Source organism: Ahaetulla prasina, chromosome 7 (assembly GCF_028640845.1).
Source record: "Ahaetulla prasina isolate Xishuangbanna chromosome 7, ASM2864084v1, whole genome shotgun sequence".
NCBI classification, from domain to species: domain Eukaryota; kingdom Metazoa; phylum Chordata; class Lepidosauria; order Squamata; family Colubridae; genus Ahaetulla; species Ahaetulla prasina.
Window position 1 is genome coordinate 73,332,256 of NC_080545.1, and position 26,379 is coordinate 73,358,634.

At 36.9% G+C, this 26,379-nt stretch overlaps 1 protein-coding gene across 2 annotated transcripts in view; it reads right to left on the reverse strand.

Moving 5' to 3' along the window:
- ABTB3 (ankyrin repeat and BTB domain containing 3) overlaps positions 1 to 26,379 on the reverse strand; it is a 251,108-nt gene that overhangs the window by 13,357 nt on the left and 211,372 nt on the right. The window contains exons 5-13 of one of the 2 annotated variants that reach the window (XM_058189706.1): positions 25,576 to 25,741; positions 22,678 to 22,767; positions 17,355 to 17,456; positions 13,519 to 13,612; positions 13,295 to 13,430; positions 10,942 to 10,980; positions 10,394 to 10,614; positions 6,504 to 6,682; positions 2,051 to 2,156 (exon numbers count right to left, since the gene is read on the reverse strand). In XM_058189706.1, coding sequence (XP_058045689.1) covers positions 2,051 to 2,156; positions 6,504 to 6,682; positions 10,394 to 10,614; positions 10,942 to 10,980; positions 13,295 to 13,430; positions 13,519 to 13,612; positions 17,355 to 17,456; positions 22,678 to 22,767; positions 25,576 to 25,741 — 1,133 coding nt within the window. The remainder of the gene's footprint in view (positions 1 to 2,050; positions 2,157 to 6,503; positions 6,683 to 10,393; positions 10,615 to 10,941; positions 10,981 to 13,294; positions 13,431 to 13,518; positions 13,613 to 17,354; positions 17,457 to 22,677; positions 22,768 to 25,575; positions 25,742 to 26,379) is intronic. The other variant, XM_058189707.1, reaches the window with a different exon arrangement.

Here is a 26,379-nt window from a genome sequence, read left to right on the forward strand (position 1 = left end):
CAGTATTAAGAAAATAATTTGTATTTTTTTCATTTTTATTTCTTTTATTTCTCATTTTTTATTTTCATTTTTAAACAAACACTTGTATTTTTCAACAGTTCTGAGAAGAGTGGTAAATATTGGCGTACAGTATTTTTATATTCAAGTTTGCTACACACTGCATAATAAAATTCAATGGTTTATGGTTTTATTTTCCCCGCATATTTGGGAGGTTTACGAAGTGCCAAAGTCCTGGGAAAGGAATTGGGTAGGGTTATACATTTTATATAAATATATGATGGATGGCTTATTTTTTATTTGTCAGTACTCTTGCTTATGTCTAAACCAGGCCTGTCAAACTGATGGCCCACAGGACAGATGTGTCATGTGCAGGCCACACCCTCCCCAACTCTGCAAAATCAAAAAACATCGTGATACGTCACGGTACGTCATGTGATGAAATCAAGTTAAACACCCGTGGTCTAAACCACCAGATTTCTACACCAGATTAATACAATTTGTTTTCAGCTTCAATAACAGTGATCATGCTGGTCTTGGCTGATAGGAACATGTTAGAAGATATCAATTTAGAGAAGATAAATAAATAAATAAATAAATAAATAAATAAGTAAATAAATCTGGAAAATGCAGATAGTCCTTAATTTACGACCACAACTGAGCCAAAAATTTCTGTTGCTAAGCAAGACAGTTGTGCAGTGAGTTTTGCCCCATTTTACAACCTTTCTTGCCACAGTTGTTACGTGACTCATGCAATCGTTAAGAGAATTTATGCTATTAAGTGAGAAATTTGTTGAGTTTTGCCCCATTTTATGACTTTTCTTGACACATTTGTTAAGTGAATCATTGCAGTTGTTAAATTAGTTAACACGGTTGTTAAGTGAATCTGGTTTCCCCATTGACTTTGCTTGTCAGAAGGTCCCAAAAGATGATCACATGACCCTAGGACACGGCAACCATCATAAATATGAGCCAGCTGCCAAGCCTCAGAATTTTGATCACATAACCTTGGGGATGCTACAACAGTCATAAGTGTGAAAACAGTCATAAGTCACTTTTTTCAGTGCTGTTATGAGCGATCATTAAGGGCCCTTGAGTGGCTCAGACTGCTAAGACAGTCTGTTATTAACAGCAGCTGCTTGCAATTACTGCAGGTTCAAGTCCCACCAGGCCCAAGGTTGACTCAGCCTTCCATCCTTTATAAAGTAGGTAAAATGAGGACCCAGATTGTTGGGGGCAATAAGTTGACTTTGTATATAATATACAAATGGATGAAGACTATTGCTTGACATAGTGTAAGCCGCCCTGAGTCTTCGGAGAAGGGCAGGATATAAATGCAAATAATTAAAAAAAACCGAATGGTGGTTAATCAATGACTACTATATTGCAGAAATTTGAACTAATGCAGATGAAGTTTCCAAGCTGCACCTATACAAACATACAAATATACCAACTGCTTCAGAAGCCTTCCATTTTCCTATGTCCAAATTGCTTGTTACTTATTAAAGTACTCTAAAAAAGAAGGTAGCACAGATACAATTGCCAGCAATATCACTGTTGTGAATGCAAGTTCTCCTAAATAGTAAATAATGTGTTTTAGTTTGATCTCTGGGAGAAAAATGGTCATAAAATCATTATTAAAGTCTACATACCCATATTCCAAATTGGAAAACTGATGATATAAATGACTGGCATTTGATTGGGAAATAGAAAGGAAAAATAGTAATGTTGAGCTTTCCAATGGTTTTAATAAATGGTATCTATTGCTTGTTTTCATCTGCTGACTGCATTTTTGTTTTGTGTTTGAGTTTAGCATTTATTTATATTCTTTATTTTTATAATTATATTTAATTGTTGCAAGTTGCCTAGGGTCAGAAATGTGAGATGGGCAGCTATACAAATTGAATAAATACATAAATAAATAACTTTGGCCCTGATTAGAATATTCTATGATCTCTTCTGACTTTGGATTACATGGATAGTCTACCAAGACCAAATGTCTACAGTACATCTCTTTTAAACTGAAACCAAAGATCTCATGCAGCACGCTTACCTAAACGAGATGTCTGTTTGCGTTTGATTTCAGTAAGCTTGGGAATAGGATAAGGTCCGTAGCAATGAGTGAAAATGACAGCCAGCTGTTGACTAATCACTTCATTCTGAAACAAAAAAAAAATGCAGTAAAATAAACACAAAACAAAGTTCCTTCATTCAAGTGTTTTATGGCTTTGAGGGTCTAAAAATGTGAGCAGATATTGTCTTACTTTCCCTGAGCAATTTCTCTACACCATTAGAAGCTGATAAATCATTGTGGAGATATCCTATATAGGTCAGTGGTTCTTTTCTTCACAACAGACCCACTTTAAATACCTTTTGTGGCCATGGACCATGGCCATGGACAACCAAGACTTAAAAATTAAATCAAGCCTTCGTGAGCCTTCTGTGATGACATTGCGCCCGTCCCTCGGGGTAGACCACAGGTTGAGAACCACCAATACAGGTAATTATGTCTCTCTTCAGACAGAATGATACTCTGATAAAAGCACATAATGCAAACCTGTTTTTATGTCTTTCAGCTGAAAATTCAGAAGAAAATTAAGTCAACTTCACAGCTCAATAAAACTGTAAATGCATATGTTCGTTTTCTGGCAACTCTAACAAAAATAGGATGAACAACATATATCCATGCATCAGGCACCAGGAGCTGGCTGCCAAGGAGAGAGACAAAAATGCTATGCCATTGCTAGGAAAAACAGTGCTATGAAGCATATGAGGACATTCATGTATCACACGTGACTCCTTAAAGCAGCTGCATCTTTCCCCAGGACTCTGTGTCTCTCCTCCACTGCTGCAGCACAACCCCAGGAAAATATGCATTTGGTTAAGAAATTATCTGGTTTCTTCATCTGGTAGCCTATTTCACTAGTTCACTAGATCCTACAGTCAAGAGATTTTCCTTGATCATATAGCTGAAGCTATTCCTCATAGGTTTTAACCCACTGGTACTGATGTTTTCTTCAGGCGCTCCTCTGAAATTGATCCAATCCCTCTGTCTCTGTCTTTATCTCTGTCTCTCTCTGTGTCTGTCTCTGTCTCTCTGTCTCCCTCTCCCCTCTCTCTCACAGGCTAATAGAGGAAGGAGCAAAGTTGCAGCAAGATGGATGAAAACAATTGCTGAATAATTCATTGAAGTTACGAACTTGAAAGCTTCTGGTCTATAAATGAGGCATTCTTACTGAAATAACTAGAATCCAAATGCAAAAACCAATCCAAATAATAAAAGTATAGTTTTCATCCTACTTTTGTCCTAACTAACAATATAGAAAGCCATTGTCATTCAAAGCAAATTGCTTTTCAGTTCTTCTAGCTTTGGTGACCATGAATTGATAAAGCTAGTGTGGGGCAAAAGTCTGAAAAAAAAAGTTCTATCTATTTCTGTCCAGACTAAACTATTTTTTTCAAAAATGGGCAGAAAGACAGATGATAAACTAAAGTAGGATGAGCCATCTAATATTAAAATGAATGGATGAAAGAATGATGATGAAGATTATGATGATATCAGTAGAATCTTTTAAAAATTGTTCAGACGGATGGATGAAAGATTGAATATGCCTTCAATCTTTGAGCAATTGCTGAATTTTTATAAGAAAACTGCATTATGTACTGGAATGAGACATGCATTTTTTTCTTCCTGTCTCTGACAGGAAGATATAAAAACAAACTGGGAAAGGGAAATTGCTGATTAAAAGATCACTATGATTCTAGGAGTTTCCGTTTGTCATAAGTCACACAATATGATTATCATCTTCTTTCAGCCATATCCAGAGAAGTATGAAGGTGGCCTTGAAGAAAGATCTCAACAGCTTTTACAAAAATATAAGTTTAGATCTGGAAGTGAGGAGGGATTAAGCCAAAAATTCAAGTTTGCCCTACCTTGACTCTCATTGGTATAAGAGGAAGAAAAAGAATCTCTGTCAAGCTTTCAAGGTTCTGTTATTATGCCATACAATTAATAAAGTAGACTTCCAGTAGACGTTATTGAGACTATTCTGCCTCAAAAAACTGACCTCATATGAGATTGTTAACATAAAAAGGAGCACTGCCCCAAACTAGTCAAACTGTCTTTGGGGAAAATCTCCAGTATCAGTGTTTCATGATTAAATAATACTTTGAAAGATTGCTATCAGAAGATTTGAAATTCAATACTTCATTAATACTAGTCAACATATGTAAGTAGCGAATCTAAGATGTTGAAGTGAACAGCCAGAGGCAATGACGACTTTGAGAAAAATAGGTTTTTATGTTGACAAAACTAAATTATAGCTCTTCCAAAGAGAATACCATTAATCAAATGAGATACATAAAATGTCTTTCAGTGGTTACTGGGAATAATGCCAAGGCTTGATTTTAAAAAGATTTTTAAAAATTGGTGCCTCAAAAACTCAGGCCAGGAAAATGTTTATGGATCAAAAGAGGGCACGCAAGATACAGAATTAATACTTCTTGGTTCTTCAGGAAATTTCAACAAATATTTCCTTTACGTAAATTAAAAAACAACAACAGAAGGGGTCTTTTAAATCCATTGATGAAATATGTTTTAGAAGGAATTATTTATAAGGATTTAAATGCAAATCCAGCAAATCCAAGGTTAGTTTCTAGACAACACCATGCTAATCATTTTATGTGACACTGGTTAATTATGAGTATATTGACATGCCACACTAGTGTACCTGATGTTTGTCTCTCATATGGAGAATGCAAGATGCACATTTATGAAGATTGCGGATCCTGGCTTTTCTGAACTGTTTAGATACAGAAATACTGACATTGATGACAAGTAATATATAGGTTACAACAGTCACTAGACCATAAAAAATCTATCTGGTTGAGAGAGAAAGGAGACATGAATAATCTAGTTAAAAGTTGATTTAATTTCAAATAATAATAGGTCTGCACTAGGCTCTTTCACAAAATATATGGGATATTTTCTTGAAACAGCATTTGTCTATTAACAATCAAAATCTTTTATTCCTCTGAATAATGCATGTTTCATTATCATACTGTTTTATATTTCAAAGGGCATTTTTAAAATCAAAATTATACTATGAAACCAAATATGCATTTCTATTATTATTATTATTATTATTCCTTTTAAGGGATTAAACCACAGTGATATAGACTGCTATATAGATTGCTATATCTTCCAGATCTGATCTAGTGCTCTAGTCTATAAGTTATTGAGAATTTGATTTTTTAAATCAAATTATTAATATTAATTGCTTTTACAATGCACAGTTCATTTAAAGGCATGTCTGTTCACACCCACTAAATGTCATGCATGTTGGATTAATTTTCAGGGTTTTGGTTGGCACATGGAAGAAAGCCACGAGAGATTAAATGTTAGCTTCTGGTGTTGTGTGAATTGATTCAATAGTTGCTTGCTCAATAATCCATGGTTATCTGAACAGGATAGCATCCAATGTGAAGCCATTCATGGAACAGTGCTTCCATGATTCCCCCTAACTTGTTTTCTTGTACAATATTCTTCATTACTCATTTTTGTGTTATCACGAATTATTTCCCATTACCTTCAAACCGGCAACCAATTGGGTTTGCTTTCTCTCTACACCGATATTGCAGATCACAGTTTGCAATTTCAGTTTGAAGGTATATTACACAAATAAGTTTTACTAGCAAAATACATGTACTTAATAAGGAAGAGAAAGGGAGAGGATAACAAGGCAAGCAGTGTAGTCTGAAATACAAAAGCATGAATACTTGCTTTGAATACATTGTCTAATCTGCTTCTGATTAAAATCAGTGGTAAAATCTGAACCGGTTTACTACTGGTTCGCTGGTTGTGCATGCGCGCTGAGCACACGCAGGGCACACCACGCACCAAATGCAAGGTGCGTGTGCAGTGCACGCCAAAAGGAGGCATGGGGTAAGTAGACCAGTGCACGTGGGGAGAGGATCAGCTGTGGCGCGTGATCTTTTTTTTACTTTTAAAAGCATTCTTTTTACAACCTATTCAGCTGAATAGGTTATAAAAAATGCTTTTAAAAGTAAAAAAAAGGCTCTGACAATCGCGTGGCTCAGCTGTGATCATCAGAGCCTCTTTTTTTATCTTTTAAAAGCATTTTTTTGAAGAAGCGGCAAGCAGGGAAGCAGGCGACTGGGCATGGGGGGGAGATGGATTTTTCCTACCGGTTCTCTGAACCACTTGCCACCATTGCTACCGGATCAGCTGATCTGGTCCGAACCGGGAGAATTTCATCCTTGATTACAATACTTATTTTCACTGGATAGTAGATTGTAGATGGTTTGCTGCTATAAAGATTGCTTTACCTCAAATATTTTGGTGAAAGTTTTACTGTTGCACATAAATTCTTCCTTTGCATTTGTAATGCTTCTGTTTTGCTCTATAAGCTATTTGCTTTATAAGCGGAAAAGCCCATTGCAAATAGTTATTATCTGCAAAATGACAAGCCTGTAGTGTCACCTACCTTACTTGCTTTCAAGATTTCAATCATCAAAGGCAATCCTTGTGTGATGAGTTCTTCAGTATATTCTTCCTCCTGGATAGATTTAAATTCTTTCAGCAAACATTGAATAAGGGGCCTTCTATGTTGTTGAAAAGCAATTCGCAAAGATTCTAACCATGTATGGAGAGTCCACGGAACACCTATTTAAAACAAAAAGTATCTGAAAGTTTCTATTGATTGTAAAAAAAATCAGAAACAATATTATAATATGAAGGCCTTTGACTTATGAATGTGATTCTACTGTATATACACTATTTCCTTTCCTAATAACCTATTGGTTATTAGCCAATAACACAAATGGAGAACCCATTGCCAATTTTGTGTGCTTTTCCTTTGGATACAATTACCAGGTCATCGGCCTTTGTTAAACAAGCAGCCAGTGAAAAGAACAAAGAGTAGTAGTAACAATGGCTCCAGGGTGGACATTGAAATCCAAAACCAGAGTCAAATGGTTAGACAGAGTAATAATGGTAAGGAGAAGATGGTCTGGAGAGACAGAGTGTCCAGCTGAAAACACCTTACCTTAAAGACTAGAACTGAAAGCTGGAACCATCATGATCAATATTTTCTCAGTCCTCGTATATATATGACACATAACATCTAACAATAATGATATACTGTTCATTTTTGGAAACCCAACACAACTATAGCAATAGCAATTAGACTTATATACCTCTTCATAGTGCTTTACAACCCTCTCTAAGAAGTTTACAGAATCAGATATTGCCTCCGACAATCTAGGTCCTCAATTTACTTGGAAAATTGGAAAGCTGAATCAACCTTCAGATGATCAGAATTGAACTCCTGGCACGAGGCAGAGTTAACCTGCCATACTGCATTCTAACCACTACGCCACTATAATTAACTCTTAGTAGCAGTCTTTTCCATTCTCTATGGAACGTCAAACATGTTAGAGCTGATTACAAAATAGCTGGTTTAATTAGGAAAAACACATTGCAATGACAATGATAAAACAGCACCATTTCATTATTTCAGTATTCTGAAGATGTGTATCCAGAAAGTTTTGTTGATGAGGGAAAATGTTTTTAGCCCTAACTAAAGGGACAATTAAAAATCATGACAGGGTTGTAAAATGGTACTCTACAATATGTTTACCTGCCTGAAGTATAATTGCCCATGTCAGAATTGCACTTCTCAAAAAGAAATGGGAGAATCATTGTAAGTTGCAAAAACTGAGCAACATTTCCACACTTTTTTTTTAAAGTGAGAATTTCTGCATATAAAAAAAAAGAGTGCAGGAAGAAGAATTGGGTAACCATGGGAGAATTAAGAATGGAAATATGGACCTTCCCAAATAAACAAGGCAGGTCAAATTCCATATGGAACCCTAGTGCCAAGACTTTATGAAAGTAAAACACCTAGTGTTGAAGTTTTATATAACTCTTTTATAGTAGTAAGAACTGCCTACTATCTGCCAGGATAATTTTTCACATGAAGTTTGCACTGCTTGGAGTCACACTTCTCACCTTTATCTTTGTTTCTGCCATATTCTCTCTATTGTTGCAAAGAAAAGCAAGGTCACTCCTATATAAAGAATAGTTGTTGGAATTGGGTATGTCTAGTTTAATGAAAAGAAGGACTAGGGGTGACATGATAGCAGTGTTCCAATATCTTAGGCGTTGCCACAAAGAAGAAGGAGTCAAGCTATTCACCAAAGCACCTGAGGGCAGGACAAAAAGCAAAGGGTGGAAACCAATCAAGGAGAGAAGCAACCTAGAACTAAGGAGAAATTTCCTGACAGAACAATTAACTAGTGGAACAACTTGCCTCCAGAGGTTGTAAATTCTCCAACACTGGAAGTTTTTAAGAAGAGATTGGAAAACCATTTGTCTGAAATGGTATAGAGTTTCCTGCCTGAGCAGGGGGTTAGACTAGAAGACTTCCAAGATCTCTTCCATCTCTGTTTATTCTATTTTACTCTATTCTACTCTATTTTACTCTACTCTACCCTACCCTACCCTACCCTACCCTACCTACCCTATCCTATCCTATCCTATCCTGGTGACATCTCGTGATGTCACAGTTTGGAATCCCAAATGATCAAGGTTCTAAATGCTATCATGATCCTTCAAGATTTTAAGAAGCTTCCTTCTGAAAAATAGGAGGAGCCCCAGCATCAGCAACAGTAGAACTAGAATAACAGTTAGGGTAGGACTAAATGTGCAGAGCTCCATTTTCCTTCCTGCTACCAGTTTCCTGTTCACCAAAATAACTCATGAATTCAACTATCTAATAGAAATTCTAAGATGCGGATATTCAGAAGGCTGATTTTAGAGCAGCATCAGCAGCATGTTCTCTGATGATAATGAGAGAAGACATTTAATGTTGATCTTCTTTTGGCCTATTCAGTGTCTTAAATTCAGTGCAAAAATAACTATAATTTATGATAAGCATGCAATTTAGGGTACTTATTGATGCTTTGGATAATGTATGCATTTAACAAATACTATATATGGATATTTCTGAATTGCTCATATATCATTTCTTTTGAAAAAGCATTGCTCTGAAAATGGGCATATACTATTTTTCTTCCTCCCAGCTGTCTTCTTTGTATTTCTTAGACATATGCAAAATCTTTTTTTGTCCAAGCATCCAGCCTGCCCATTCAAGCTTTTTGCTTTTTCATAAGCAGTTCCTAGTCAATTTCATTTCCAGGGTTAAAACCAGCTTCTTTGCTCTTCAAAGACGAACTGGATTGAACCAGAATTGCTACTTTTGGAAAGAGTCTACACTGTAAAGCCAAAGTAACCTCCTTCCAGAAATTTACTACCTACTAAGCACCCCAGTTTTCATCTGTTAGAATAGGCTGGGGCATTTGCTTAAAAGAAAGATGCTATGTAGTACTACTGAAACCAGCATGATCTTTTTCAAAAACATGCATGCCTGTTTATTTTAAAATACTTTTAATTAGGAAAGGGTTGAGCAGCCAGAAGCCCTTCCTATGCTGCTGAGCTACAATCTACAGGATACACAACGAACATGGTAAAGAAACCTGGGAGGTGTAGTTCAGCAACATATTCAGGACCACAATTCTTTACTCGATTTATTAATAGGACTGGTGGTGCAGTGGTTAGAATGCAGTACTGCAGGCTACTTCTGTTGACTGCCGGCTGCCAGCAATTTGGCAGTTCAAATCTCACCAGGCTCAAGGTTGACTCAGCCTTCCATCCTTCCAAGATTGATAAGATTAGGACTCAGATAGTTGGGGGCAATAGGCTGACTGTGTAAACTGCTTAGAGAGGGCTGTGAAACAGTATATAAGTCTAAGTGCTATTGCTATTACCATTAAATTCATTTGATTTCTGTCTTTTCAGAAAATGAATGTCAAGGCAAGACAAAACCTATTGTGATCATTTCCAGATGTACACATGTCAAACTAGAGAACCAGCAGCTCTAGTTGAGCTGAAAGTTTTTGGGGTCAGAGAGAAGAAATTAGTAGTCTATATCAACTCCTTTATCTACTGGATGGGACCTAAGGCCTTCTCCCTTGCCATGGTCATGATTGTAAAAATGTTCCCAGCTATTCTTGGTTTCTTGGCCAAGAGCAAAATGTATTTCACTTTGGTTCGCAACAATATAAATATTTACAAATTTATGGAATGGGAGCTGTACTTTTTCTCATGTAATAAATCCATAATAATTAAAAATACTTGTTTTTAACACTTGAATTTCCAGTATTCCTAGACATGTTTTATCAGTTGCCTGATTTCTGTTTTGACAAGAACTGAGGAGCAGTCAAAAACTGTCAGTTCAACAGACAAGGGTCTCTTACATCAAACCATTTTTCTGATGAGTCATTTCTCATGAGAGAGAGAAAAACCCAAACTGACCTATACTCCTGATGTCAATGGTTACATCCACATAGCCATGTTCAGCGCTGTGATACATTGCCTCTTTCAGAGCTTTGAGTCTGGCCTTGCTGTTGCGGCTTGCACATAAAGGAGCAGGCGTGCTGTCTGCTAAGTCAGTTCCTTCAGCCAATATCTCCTCCAGGGACAAGATATCACTCTTCTCCTTCTCTGGTTGAGCAAGAAGCTTACGAAACACATTCCTATCAATCACAAGCCAAAAGACAGAAAAGGGAAGGGCAGAGGCCACCATATGGGAATTGTTAACAGTGAAACAGAAGTCCACTAGCCATCTGGCTAATACTAATTCTGCTTAATTCATCCAACAAGATCTAGTAAACAAAGTATTTTCTTTTCTTTATACATGAGGCTACAATAGCAAGTCAAATATTCAAAAAACCCATATCCTGTCCATCAACAAGCTTTCATCCGAAGGCCATTAAAGTTCAATGGAGCTGCTCCCAATGAACAAATAATTATAAACAAGCAATGAAACCCAGCATGTAACCTCTCCCTTACCTCCCACCTACCTGATACGCTTACATCTTGCTAGCTGCGCATGTTCAGTCCTGTGGGGGATAGAATAAGCAATGTATCCAAAGCAAGTGGGCTGAGTGTATGTATCTCTGTGTTTGTTTAGACGGGGAGGAAGGTGTCTATTTTGCTATCTGCGATAGTGTGTCTATTGTGCTTTACAATAAGAGGAGAAAACATTTGAAACCTCTGATAATTGCAATCCAGAATTCTCCAGGTGATGACAAGCATAGCTAAATGTGTCACAACTCATAGCAACTCAGAGCTAAAGAGTTCTACAATGAGTTCTTTACTGAACATATGGCTGACTTGATTTATGACAGATGCATCAAGGGGAAGACTGAGTCTGCACCAGATCTAAGCTTTTCTCCATCCAAACTTCAGGTGAGGTATGATTTCTCAATCTGAACAGAACCCATCCCATCCATCCATCTTTATTTTTATAATGGAAATATAAAGCCATTTGCAAAAGAGTTCTGGGGTTGTTGAAATTATGAGAGTTGTGATTCATCTTATTTGGATGGCATCAATCATTGGAAGGTAATGCTAAGCTATCTATATCCCAATTGGGTAGGTGTCCAAGTGCATTCCATTCCAAGGCACATAAATCTCTATAGTTATATTACTATAAATTTCTGTATAAATATATTTATATTAAATATACATAAATCTACATAAATCTCTATAGTGGTATTACTAGAACTAATGACATTTTTAACTTATAGCCAGTTGAAATCAGTTCCTGGATTTTTAAAGCTAAAGGATATACGGTCATAATAGAAGATGATCTTGGTAAATGAAAAACATTAGAAGTGGTGGCAAAGACAACTATTCAATCCTTTGTTACCACAAATAATAAGACAGTTGCCTTTCAAATGGTGCTGCTTTTTTTTTTTTTTTGCACTTTCAGTTCATGTATTTTCTTGGGCCTGATACAGAAATGCTAACTTTTCCTCTCTAATTCTACACATGATTATTTATCATCCAATGATTGCATCATCAAGGGATGATTTATAAGTGCAAAGATGTCTGGGTTTAGCAACACAGACAGAAATTCTGTATGACTTAATGGCATTTTTAGACACTGCATTCACAAAGCGCTTAGTAACAAGCTGATTTAAAATCATGTCTTTGTGCCTTTCTGATTCATATATACACATGCTTATTCCCTGCCTTAAACTTGTCTTATTTTCTCACAAGTCACCCCTTTGTTACTAGCCTAATGGTTCATTAGTTCTGTATACTGCCAGGGCAGTAAAATTTGCAGATCTGTTGTTTTTCCTTGTGATTCCATCAAATCTTTATACTGAAGAATTGTATTGTGTTGGGGGGGTGCACTGAGGAAGCTCAACTGATCTCATTGTAGATAGGTTGTGCACTGACAATAAAGATATGAATTTGAATTGAATTTGAAGAATATTTGGAATATCTATTTCCTGAACAAACCTTGTATCTCATATTCCTTTCCTGAAGTTTTACATAAGTTCTACATCTATAAACTAGGACTATATTTGAGACTTCTCTCTACTGCAATGGTCCTGACTTCACAAATACTTCTGTCTTTGCCTTTCATTGAAATCTCATTGAAAGGTGCTCCTGCAAGCTATTTCAGGTGATAGAGCAACTGAGTTATAAAGCTAAAACAAATATCAAGTGACGGAATATTATGTTCGTCAAGATTTTTTTTTGCCTTGTAACCCATCAGCCTGACACAAGTTGTAGTCTGTTAAAATCTGAACAGCTAAACGGGCTTGTCCTAAATAGATCCTGGTTTGAGATGGCCTACAGGTCAATTCTGTCTTTGTCCCTAGTCTGATAGCCTCAGAATTGATATCAAAATAAAATACAGCCAATATTTTTTCAGCTGTATTTGATTTGTAGGTAATGTAAGGAGCAAAATGAGTACCTTACACTTAAAAAAACCTCCCCCAAGTGGGATATGCAATCTGATCTGGCAAGAAGATTAAAAGGTAAAATAGATATTTTAAGCATTTAAGGTAAGAGTTTTCCAGGACAATAATATTTTTCCTGACTTTAGGCTATCTTGATTTTTAACTTGCTTTAATACCAACATCCAGCTTGTAACTCGTTGCCTGCATCTCAACAGTGTCTGTTCCTGCATTATTACGGTTATATACACCTCCTTACTTTTGTTTAGTTTTCATGGACAATAGCAATAGCAAACAGAATGTATCCTTTACCTATTGTATTAAAAATAATATTTAAGAAAAACCTGACAGTGTAAATTTATATATGTGAATCTGAATGTACAAGAATTGGAGGTCAAATGCTTTAAACATCCCATTCAAACATTGTTTTAACACTTAACTAAAAGCATACCAAATATACCTGTGTCCATGTGCAGCAGCCTGGCTGAAGGAGTTCATATCACCTTGTGGAGTCATGGAAATTCCATTCCTGTACATTGTTCCAATCATAGGATCAGCACCTCGCTCCAAAAGCAGACTAACCAGTTCAAAATTTCCTACAAATCAGTAACAACGAAAAGCCTGCTTCTTATTCTCTTCAATCAAACAATATTAACTAAGGTATTATGATAAGATAATCCTTACCAGCAGCTGCTGCCAGTTGCAAGGGTGTTTCTGAATAGTTTTCCTCACCATGTTCCAAAGAACCTTCTACTTTGGCTCCTGCGTCCAGTAGTAGCTATAAAAGAAATCCATTGTTTGTTTGTTTTAAAAAAAACACATTTCTACACAAGACCTAAAATGCTCATCCAACACAGAAGAGCAATCTTCTTCAACCTATCCATTTTATTGCAAGTTCCATTTTATTGCAAACCCCATCATTCTGAGCCAGAAACTGCAGTCCCAAAACTTGTAAAATCTAAAGCAGCTGTATGCTGCAAAATATATAAATACTAGCTATCACATATGGGATCCAAAAATCCAGATGACCAACAGACAACCAACAAAGTCATGTAGATCTTTGCCACCACTTAGTGCATACTCCAGCCCACATCAGGTAACAGCAAATTAATAAGTAGAGAAGTCCAAGGTTAAGGGCCATCAAATTAGAGGCCAGGTCACAAAACAAGATGCTTGTCGTCTTTGGTTGCCACCAAGAAAGCATCAAGGGAAAAGGTGATAAGAACAGCTGAATGTTAATGCTGTGTGTCAAATGAATTGTAGAATCCCACACGGGCATGCAGTTTGCAGGGATTTTTTTCCTAACACCTCTTTTTTATTTGTACCATTGCTGAGACAGGATTATTGCACAACAGTAAATGTGCAACATTTTCAACACAGTCATTCCAAATAATGGCCTTTAAAGGATCAGCCCTTTTATCTCTCTTTTTTTTCCCCCAAAAAAATGTCCCAAACACTGAATGGTCAATTCCCTGCTTTCTCTTATGACTGCCTTCTTAAGCCACCAACCTGATTTATATTTGCTTCAGAATCAGCAAGCTTATGGTTGGCTTCCCAAGAGCTTTCTGTTGTGTTTTCATAGTGAAGGTAAAGTCAATGGACAACTGCCCTTCTTGACAGTTCTTAGGAACTGCAGCCCAGCTATACATCTTCCGTTTTCACCTAACCTAATGCTCCATTCTCACACAATAAATGGAATTTTATGTTACGAGAAACCTAAAAGATTTCAGAATGACAGAGATTGGGGATGTTTGGAGTGGGCTATACATTAAAACAAATACCAAAGTGAGAAGTTCAAGAACTTCAGAAATAGAACATCCTTAAGTGTCTCTATATCTTGGGAGGAGAAGACACATGAGGATTCTATCATGAAAACAAACAGTAATTTACAATACAACCACAAATTACCCTAAAGTGGTTTGAGAAGGCAACATACCAAATGGTAGCAATTGAACATTTTTTTTCACCACCACAGAAATGTCAGCTCATATTATTATGACACTGGAAAGCTTGAGGGAACTGAATATATTTAGGCTTCGGGGTGGGGGTGGGGTGGGGGTGGGGTGGGGGTGGGGTGGGGAGAACCAGCTAAAGAATATGACAGCACTGAAATGCAAAAACCTGAAATGGTATCATAGATGTAGGGCACCATATATCCTCTACCATGGCAACTTTTAATCCATTCAGAACAATCCAAAGATTCAGAAATATAACTATCCCGTCTAAAACCAATCTTCTGCTTATATTCTTATTCTTATTGGGGTAGATGCCAAAGGAATTATTCACCCATTCCATGTTGCTGTTGCCAAAGAAACTGTCCCATCCCAACAATTCTGATTTAATAGAAGGGACTATTTGTAGCTCAGGATTGAACTGGGGGGGGGGTCCTTGTTGCTCTCTGAACTTGTTTTCTTCCAGATGTTTCATTATCCAACTAGGTAACATCACCAGTGCTAGAAGAGGATAGGGTTGCTTCTTATTTATATAACCCACAACCTGGTCTTTCCAATACTATTTTCACAATCTAACATTTCAAGGATTCAACAAATGCAACATTTCAACAAACAATCGGTTTAATTTGTTCTAGAGTAAGCTATGCTAACTATTACCATTATATCATATATACATTGATGTACATTATCTGTCACAGGTAAATCTTCAATCTTATAAATGTAACCATTTTTAAATGGATAATGTCCATTTCTTTATTTCAGAAGTTTTATACTGGATTTAAATCACTTGACTAGGAGCCATGAAAGCACAATGTGCTTGACACTACATTGTTAAAGGAATCCTGTTATTGAAAGAGAGAGCAGTAATAAATAGCAGTGAAGAGTGATCAGTCATAAGCATCTTATGGTAGTCTTGCATTTGGCCTTCCTTGTCGGTTCCATCAAAAACAGCACTGCTATTAGGCAATGTGAGACAACAGATGCCGAGAAGTAGCGATCAACCTTCCAGATATTCTGCTTGAACTTGAAATCCATTCTCTCCTATTAGAGGCTAGAATCATTTTGTATTCAGATGCAATTGAAGGCGCTAGATTGCTGTCTTCCAGTGAGATGGAAGACACTGGTCTGTCACCAACATTGAAGTAATATGAGTTGCTGTTTCAGTTCACTTCTACGGTATATATGCAAAAGGGGTGGGTGGTGGGTGAAAAGCATAACGTCCACTGCTTGAGACATCAAAGTATTTATTGTGTTCTAAATTACAAAATATACAGGAAAACAAGAAAGGCTGAAAAATATCTAGAATGCAGAGCAGTGGTGAAATCCTCCCTGGTTTGCCACTGGTTCACTGCCCGCGCATGCCCGGTGTGCGCCAAATGCACGCTGCGTGTATGCACATGTGCAGTGCATACCAAATGCACACTGTGCGTGGAAAAAGGAGGCTTGGGAAGGTAAATAGAACAGCGAGGGGGGGAATAGCTGTGCCGCACGATTTAGATTTCCTTGAAAGCAGGATTCCCTGCTTTCTAGAGATTTTAAATTGCGTGGCACAGCTGATCATTAGAAATACCGGTTCGGCCCAACTGGTAGCTTTTTTTTACTACCGGTTCACCTGAACTGGTGTGAACCAGTAGGATTTCATCACTGATGCAGACCACTGGCCTTTACATAATGCCACACTGATATTTAATCTACAAATAATGTAGGAACTTTCTTCTTGGATCTCGCTAATAGAGAGTGACCAATAACATACCATATTCAGTTTCAGAAAGCAGGATATCATAGAGAAGTCATTTTTTGCTTCTCTCCAAATTAGAGATAAAGCAAACTTCCTTTCCAGTTTTTCTAATAACCACTGATAAACCTATCCTCTATGAAACCGTCATCACTTTAAATGTCTTATGAACTTGGAGCTGGAATTGATAGCCACGAATATCATTAATCTGTTCTATATAGCATGAAGAAATTATAAAGTTTTAGTGAATGAAACTCGTTGGATTAGGGGTTTTAGAGCTCCAAAACAACTCTATGTGATTCCTAAACTCCCACAGTATTATTCTTTCTATTTTTATTTATTGTTTTATGTCTATTCTTTTTGGCTGTGATTTTTTAAAACAAGGTTGGACAAAAGGAGGAAAAGAAAGGAAGCTTTCTTTTATAACATATTATCATGTAACATAATAATATATTATTAAACAATAAATAAATGGATACATAAACATATGGTCAAAAATTATTCAAAATGCCAATAGGATATTATTGGCATAATTTCTTTTTTAATTGCCTTATTTACATTTCACAGTGATTTAGCCTTTAATTGCATGCAAATTTCTCAGATTTAATTCTAGCTATCCGATGAGAATTACTTCTTAATAGGTATACTTAAGACTGCAGCCTTATACTTGTAGTTGTATATAATAGTGTTATTATATATCTACAGAGCAAAGAAAGAAGTAGCAATATATATATATATATATGAAAATGGCTGCTGTATGGAATGATTGCCAATTAAAAACTAACCATGAGAAATAAACTATGAGATGGAGCAAAAGGGAAATACAGTAATACCTGGACTACAGGAATATGTCCATGCAACACAGCAAATGTCAAGGCGGTCCAATGACGGGTCTCAGGATGGACGGATGGATATTTATGAGGAGTATTGACAACCTATAAACAGATAAAGTAGGTTTCTTTTATATATGACTCTTCAGCAAAAGCCATTGTATGTGTAAACAAAACAAACTTGCCAGAATGCTTGGCACACTAAGGTACAGAGAAAAGCAAGCAAGCATGCAAAACAAACTCTTTTTTAAAAATCCTTTTTTTTTATGTTTAATCTAATCAAAATTTAACTGGGCAACAAAATAGACTTCCTTAACCATTTTTTCTTAGATCCTTTTAATCAAAAGGCCTAGCTAGATACAATTCTTACAATCAATTACTATTCATCTGATGATCACATCAGTACATCAGTAGCTTCAAACTATATTCCAACAAACAGAAAGATAAAGGGAGATGCTACTCTCCATCTCATTCTCAAAGTATCACAATCACACAAACCTACCAAACTCATACAATGTTTCAACAAAACCAAGAGGACCTTAAAGCTATGAATTTTTCAGAAATTAGTTAATGATCTGATTTAGACACAACTTTATAAGAAAAGGTTTTTGAGAGTTCTGGTCTCAAACACACCCTTTTCCTCCTAATAAATAGACAGAAAGAAAGAGTCCCACTTTAAATTTAGAAGAAGTGTAGTTCAATGTGTGGTCTAACTAGTCATGGTTCATGGTACCATCACCAGCTTAGGCAAGCAGAGACAGGGAAATGCTCCATTCTCTGCTGTCTATTCTACCTTGTTATAGCAGAAGACAGAGATTTGAAAGCTCCATGGCTTTTCTCTCATTCTTCCCAGCTGTTTGCCATACTCCATTCTCCAGTCTGAACCTCAAACTACACTTAATTTTAACTATATAATAGCTAACTTTAACCTAAAGTTAACATATATCTATAAAATCAGGATTGTGAATTATATTAACATTAAAGATAGTTTAATATGATGCCTGAAACAATTCCCTAAGAAGATATTGTTGGGGGTGGGGGGCAGGGAAGTGACATGTTCTATACCTTTTCCAGACCGAGTGCCCAAAATGCAATGCATGTGTGGCCCCTGCGCATATGCCCCACCCCTCGCACATGTGCAAACTCCTCCTACACATGCCCTAACCCCCTGCGCATGCACGCCCTCTGCGCATGCTCATGTATGCGCTCATGGCCCTCCCGCATGCTCCCCGCTCCTTGTGCATACACAGCAGAGACCCAAAGACCAGCTGGCCAGTGGGAAGCACACACACATGCATGGCGGAGCTGAACTGGGGCACGGCTTGCATGCCCACAGAAAGGGCGCTGCATGCCACCTCTGGCACATGTGCCATAGGGTCACCATCATGGTTCTATACATGTAAATTTTTCTTGTTTTGCTGGCCATCCTAAACAGCAGAGGATTGACTTCAGCAGATTTAGATTAAGCATAGAATCTTGAACTAACTGTCCCAATTTTTTCTCTGTAATTTTCACTATTCGATTGCTGGCAGGAAAACACTCTTCTACTATCTAGTCAATCATAAGTTGTACACTTGTCAAACACAGCACCATACTAGTTGTAATTGATTATTTGTTAGAACATGTAAAAAAGAATGCCTACAAATGTCAGCTTCACAGAGGAACAGTCTCATGCCAGGCTACTTAAGAGTATTTTAAGGTTAGACCAGGAAATTTAAAAAACTATGTATTGGAAATTAGTTCTCACATGAAATTCTCACCAATACTGAGATAATACGAAAACACTTCAATATAATAGTAGCAGAAATAATGCCTGCTATCTGCACTTCAGCCTATTCTAAGACAAGAAGTAACATCATACTGCAGAGATATCTGAAATTCTGAACAGACTAATTGCTGCATCTCATAAACTCATAAAAAGATATGCATTTCACACCTCACAATTATTTTTTTAAACTAAGAAACCCTCATCCACAACCAAATGAACAAAACCTATAAAAACCTATTATCACAATGCACAACTCAAGTTTTAAAAATAGCATGAAACCTTGACTACATGAGATAAACTTTCCTGCATATCAATAACGAGCTAGTCCAATATTAAAAAAAAAAACTAGGTAGTATTGTCTTCTTTAACAAAAAATATTTTTGGCTGCCCCCCAGATTTACTTTTTCAAATTCTGATTTTGCCAGCTTGTAACTTTATACCATGTGAACAAAGATTAAAATTATACATCTATTCCATCACTTTCCAAATTCCACAACATGTTCCAGAATAAACCTGAGAGAGAGTAACTGGCCCAAAGCCACCCAGCTGGTTTTTATGGCTAAGGTAGGACTAGAATTCACAGTTCCTGATTTCTAGCCTGGTGCCTTAACTATTAGACCAAACTGGCTCTTTTTTCTCTTTCAGAATCTGCACCTTTTTTGGTACAAATAAATAAGACTTTATAACTAGTACTTAATATCACCCAGCTAAAGGATTTCAGACCCTTCTTTTAAAACTAGCCTTAAGAAAACACAAATGCCACCTGAATTCCTTCTATGACATGGTTTGCCAATAAGCTTTTGTTGGCTTGAAGGTTAAAAATGAATGTTGTCCCATTACAGATATCCCACCATAGTTAATGACAAGGTTCTTCGATATCAAACTGCTGCTTCAGCATAGATTGCAATGCAACACTATAGAAAGTTTTAAAGGTGATGGTTTTCAGATTGCTATAGCAATTTTTCACACCAGAGAAAATCTTGTTTATTTTTAAAAGGCACTCTTCTTCCTATCCCAATTTGACTCCATTTCTCAATGAAGAGTTCCACCAGAGACTCTGTTTTGCAAACATCATGAAAAATCAATTTTAAATAATTCAACAAATGGCAAACCAGATTGCATCAATTTTCAATTGCTAACAAACCAAAGACATTTAGCAGAGCAACCGAAAAGTCCAGCACTGGATCCTATTATAGAATTTTGTGATCCCATTTACTTTATCTTAACCTATCCCACTTCTCCATCAAAATTTCTGCAAGTAGCAGAAGTACAACAAAGCATGATTAAATCAACTTCAACCACCCTTTCCTCCATTTTCCTTATCTGCTTTTCAGTATCCTCTTGTATGATGAAAATTATGTTTACACTCTATTTAGTTATCTTCAATTCGCCTTCAATATATATTATTTTAACATGGAGATTGTCACTTGTCTACAATGGTTCTGAAAGTTTGTGAAGCCATCAAAGATTAATAAATCTCCCATTATTAAATCTTGCTGTTTCACTGCACTAGCAGCAATAGATAGCATATTTTTCCCCTGAAACAAACTACTATTCATTCATTGAATTGTGGGTAGCCTTAGGCAAACTAAAAAGTAAACAAAAAAATGCTGCATCATGTTTTTCATTCTGGCCCAATTTTTCTGGACTTTTTAGACTTATAAATCTTACAAAGAACTGATTCTGCAAGATTTGTCCCAAATTATACCCTGGCAAATGTAATCAGGAGCTCTATAAGTAGAATGATGGGCAATGGGCAACTTATGATAAAGGAGAAGAAATTATTTATTAGTTCACCCTCATATGGTTATCTTTTATTTATATTGCCAAAGAGCCTTGTGAACAAGGACACAAAAATTATTAGATTGTAAAAAGTTCACTGTTCCATAGGATGCAGAAGAGAAACAGAAATTATAAGTGCAAAAGAAAGAGCATCTCATTTCAGCTGGATGTTGAAAAGTGACTGAATACTGTGCCCCTTTTCCACAAATGGTCCTTCCTTCTCCTCTTCTTCTTCACTTCCTCTTTTACTGCTTCAGGTATTGAGAAAATAAAATGTACTAGTTCTTGCTCTTCTGGCAGCCTCAGCCTTTGTTAATTGATGTTGTTATAGTGTGCCTTTGATGTTGTCTCTCCATCTTCTTTTTGGTCTACCTTGTGTTCTTTGACCTTCTCCCCTTTTTGTGAATGTCTTATATGCCATGGAATCCCATGATCTTCTCTCCAGGTGAACAAACTATTTTTGTATGTAGCTTAAGATTGGTTCTTTGCCAATTCTTTCCCTTCTGGGCACTCCAGCAATTTTCCTCAAAAAACTCATTTCGTTGTGACTAAGTTTTGTTTATGTTTTATTTTAAGTGTCCATGGTTGGCACTGGTAACATAGAGTGGAGATGAATATGCTTTGTATGAGATGCTTCTTTATTGTTTATTCTTTTTTATTCTTTATTGACTGACTGCCCAGCTAGTTCAGTCCACTCTCTGCCTGCATAAAATGTCAGTTTTGTTGATTGATTCACTGATATATAAGCCACCTTTTGTTCAGGAGCACGATATGAATTTCAGCCATTTTAAGCCAGGCTTTAAATACAAGTTTATATGAAAGAAGTGTGTATACCAGACCATGTGCATGCAGCTAATACTCCATAAAAATACTGACGCAGACAAATTCTGTAGCTTGTGACCACAGTTCCACAAGCAAGATTTTTGTTGGCTTACTTCTTAGTGAGCTGATCAAGCTTAAAATTTCTGGACTTAAAATTTCAGTGAAGCACCCAATCAAAGAGAAGGATAGTCTAAAGCCCAAATTAGGTTGGATTGATTTGGATATCATGCTAAGATGTAAGATGGCTTGTTTGGTTTTTGGCTTACTATAAAACCATCAAAAGATCCTGGTAGATGATAGTGCAGTACATTTTAAAAAATTAAATTAAATTGGGTGAATCTAGCCATGTTTAACAAATTAGGAACTATAATGTTAAGATCATTAAATAATAATACTGATAATATGAAGTGATACATTTGGAAGATAATATAGAGCAATGGTTCTCAACCTTTTCTTCACCACAGACCTCCTTAAAATGCCCTTTGTGGCCACAGACCATGTCCAAAGGCATCAAGACTTAGCTCAAGACTTAAATCATAACATTTCTTAAAGCCTTCGCAGATGCCCTGTGATGACATCACAGCCTCCCAGGGATCCGCAGACCACAGGTGGAGAACTACTGCCATAGGGGACTGGGTTTAGCACCAGGAAGTACTAGGTCTTGATGTCATTACTGGATAAGCACTGCTGTTTTGTTCAATAACGTTTGGCTTTCAAGGATTCTATTTTTCATTCCTGTAATAAAGACCATTATTAAAGAGAGGGAGTGCTACATGCATCAAAGGGTAAAAATGTTCCTAAAGATGGCTCAAAAAAAGATTAAATCTGGATTTGATATTTTAGCTGTTCTAACAAAGTCATGTAGCATTTTAAAACATGAGTGCCCTTGTCTCTGGCTTCCTGCGTTTTTAACCTGTCTTCCCAGAACAGATGCAATCATAAGAATAGTCTCACCTCAGCATTTAGGTCTGCTCCAGCATCCAGTAACATCTGGACCATGGCCTCATCACCCCGCACACAAGCATACATCAGTGGAGTCATACCCTGTGTGGACAGCAGTATTCATAATCATTTATTTATAGTCTTTGATTTATGATCTTTCTTTCAGGATCACAAAGTGATGTCCTAGTGGCCAGACTAGGGTTCAAATACAAGAAGCAGGACACTAGACCATTTGCAAACACCTATCAATCCACAAATATATTATTAAATTCAGACAAGTTTTATTTGATATTATTTGATTCAGACAAGTTTTATTTGATATTATTTGATTCAGACAAGCTTTATTTGATATTATTTGATTCAGACAAGTGATATTTGATATTATTTGATATGTGAGAAAAAATTGAAAGGAGACAACTATACAGCTAATCTTATCACTAGCATTATAGGCAGAAAAAAATCCCACAAGAAATTCCCTTGAGGTGCATTATCAAATGATAACCTTATGAAATATGAAGTTGATTTGCATGCCTGGGTTTGCCCATTTATTTCATCAAACGTTTCCCCCCCAGATTTTATTTAGAAAAACAGATGTGAGATGTTCAAAATGTAGATGGGTTTAGGTAGTCCTCAACATTCAGCCACAACTGGGATCAGAATTTCCACTGCTAAGCAAGGCGGTTGTTAAGTGAATCACATCTGATTTTACCACCTTTTTTGGCATAGTTGTTAAAAGAATCGTGTGGTTGTTAAGTGAATCTTAGTTCCCGCATTGACTTTACTTGTTAGAAGCCAGCTGTGAAGTCACAAATGGCGATCACATGACTCCAGCACTCTGCAAACATTGTAAATACATGGCAGCTGCTAAATGCCTGAATTTTGCTGCTCATGGGACCATGGAGATGTTGCGATAGTTATGCATGAGGACTGAATGCAAGTTACTTTTTCAGTGCCATTGTAACTTTGAATGGTCACTAAATGATTAGCTGTAAATCAAGGACTACCAGTAAAGCATACTTTTTAAAAAGTTGTTTATTAAATTTTGATTAACGCTTCTTTGCCAAGATGAAGGTTATAATCTCAAGACCTTTATGGATTCTGGACTCCACTCTACTGTTATCTACAAAGAATAAAATATTGGGCATTTATTTTGCAGAGCAGTCCTTCATCAAATTTATGTTGTTATTTTATTTTAAAAGGTTAGACCATTGATGGCGAAACTTTAGGCACGGAGTGTCCAAACCGGAAGCCACACACCCGCCTGTGTGCATGTGTGTGCCCCCCCCCCCGGGTGTCAGAAATCTGATGACCAGCTGGCTGAACTGGGGCGATGATATGCGTGCCCACAGAGAGGGCTCTGCGTGCCACCTCTGTCACACGTGCCATAGGTTCACCATCATGGGGTTAGACTTTAACAGGTTTATTTTAACACGTTAGACAGTGGTGAAATGTAAAATTTATTACTACCGGTTCTGTGGGCGTGGCTTGGTGGGTAATGTGACTGGGTGGGCGTGGCCAACTTTTTTTTTTTTACTTTTAAACGCATTTTTCCCAGCTGAGTTGCCTGATCGTCAGAACCTTTTAAAAGCTTTTTTTTTTACAACCTCTTCGGCCGAAGAAGTTGTAGAAAAAATACTATTAAAGGGTTCTGACAATCCCAGCTGAGCCACGCAATCATCAGTGGCTTTTTTTTTAACTTTTAAAAGCATTTTTTTGGCCAAAGAAAAAATGCTTTTAAAAGTAAAAAAAAAACACCTCTGATGATCGCGTAGGTCAGCTGGGCATGGGTGGGGGGGGGCAGGGCAAGGATTTTTTTCTACTGGTTCTCCGAACCACCCACCGCTATCGCTACCACATCAGGTGATCAGGTCCAAATATTTCACTCCTGAGGTTAGACTGGAACTTTATATTAATTGCCAAAAGTATTAACTGCAATTGGAGGAATAGCATCTTTGGTATGCATGCCTTTATATATACTGATTTAATTTGAAATGAAATGCCAGGCAACTCTGTTGAGAGTTTCTAGCTCTAGGGGAATACTGCCCTGTTTGGAGGAAAACTAGATTAACTGACTCTTCACTACAGAGCCTTCTAGCTACAAATTTATATTAATCTAAAATATTCTGTCTGGCTGATCAAGATATCCTTTGTGATTAATGTCTCTTTGACAATATCAGGCACAAATGTAGTCAAGAAGGGAAAGTTAATCATTAGCCTGACTAGGTGGCTAAGACACTGAGCTTGTTGATCAGAAAAGTTGGCAGTTCGGCGGTTCGAATCCCTAGTACAGGTCTTCTGCGTGAGCAGGGGGTTGGGCTAGATGACTTCCAAGGTCCCTTCCAACTCTGTTACTGTTACTATTGCCCAAAAATGTGAATGAAGAAAAAAACTGATGTTTGCTTGTTTGAATTAAAGAGAGGTTCATGCTCCAAAGACAGAATAAATGGATGGAGCAAGAAAAAGTAATTTGCCTCCATTCTACAAAGAGACCTCTCTTTTTTGGTAGGACTAAGTTTTTTTAAATGTTTCAGGATTCTTACTGTTTTTGTTTTGCTTCTTTAGGAGTTTTAAAAGGAAATATGAATGGTGTATACAATTTTATTATTGGTGAAAATAGAACAGGGAATCTTGCCTTTCTTATTTGGCTGTGAGATTCCTTGAGTTTCAATGGTCACTAAGAAGGGATTGCTCCCAAGCGCTATTTTAAGTATGTTTTAAGTATGTTACCACTTACTGATCAGAAATATGTCTATAATAAACTCCCCACATAAGCAACCATTCTGAGTAAAAGAAACTCATTCTCCTTAAGCACTTTTGTTTCGAGCTGTTCAGAAAATTAATATTTAATTTCAAACTTTTTTTAAAAAGCAAAGTCTTTTTATTTTCTACATGGTTTATAATTCTTTATACCTGTTCACTCATGCTGTTAATTCCATCGGGCCCCAGCAAAGATATGGCCTGCTTGACCAGATCTGTTCGGCCACAGGTCAACATCCGGAACCCTAAATCTTGCTTGAATTTTGCTTCTGTGGCCACTGCGTCCAGTTTCCGAGAAGCACAGAAGCAGTCATCAATTCTATGAATCAAAGAAAAGAGTTAGAAAATTCTTTCAAAAGAGATTTTTGCCATTCATTTTTTCCACTGCCACGTTTTGCCTTTGAATGACGTACGCTGCCATTGCAACAAGCAACCTGAATAACGAACTGTCAAGGAGGATCTACTCAGAGGAAATCTCACCCCAAAAACCAAAACTATTCCTACCAGGTTCTTCTAGACGCATGTGCCACATTTTTGCCCCAAGTTTCTTTCCCTTAATATAGAATCGCAGTTATGACATTTGATTCTTACTTAAATTTTAAAGGAGCCCAGCAATTGTCAGGAAAAAGCAGGAATTCAGATAGATTAGAGCTAATCGAAAAAAAATATGGTCAAATAGATCTGGGCTAAAGACGAGATTTTCCATCATAAAATACTGGTTCCTGGAGCTGGAAAAAAAATCTCCCCCTTCTGGGTTTTTTTTTGTTTTTGTTTTTGGACCTGATGAGAAAAAAGTAGACTGTAGGATGGTAGCACTTAAAGGATAGACAGTCATCAGTGGAGGAAAATGTCCGTCTTGCATTCAGCCAAGTAGCATCTCCAACCTGTGATTATCTAGAGCAGGGGTAACAGTAACAGTAGCAGAGTTTGAAGGGACCTTGGTGTCAAATTTGATTT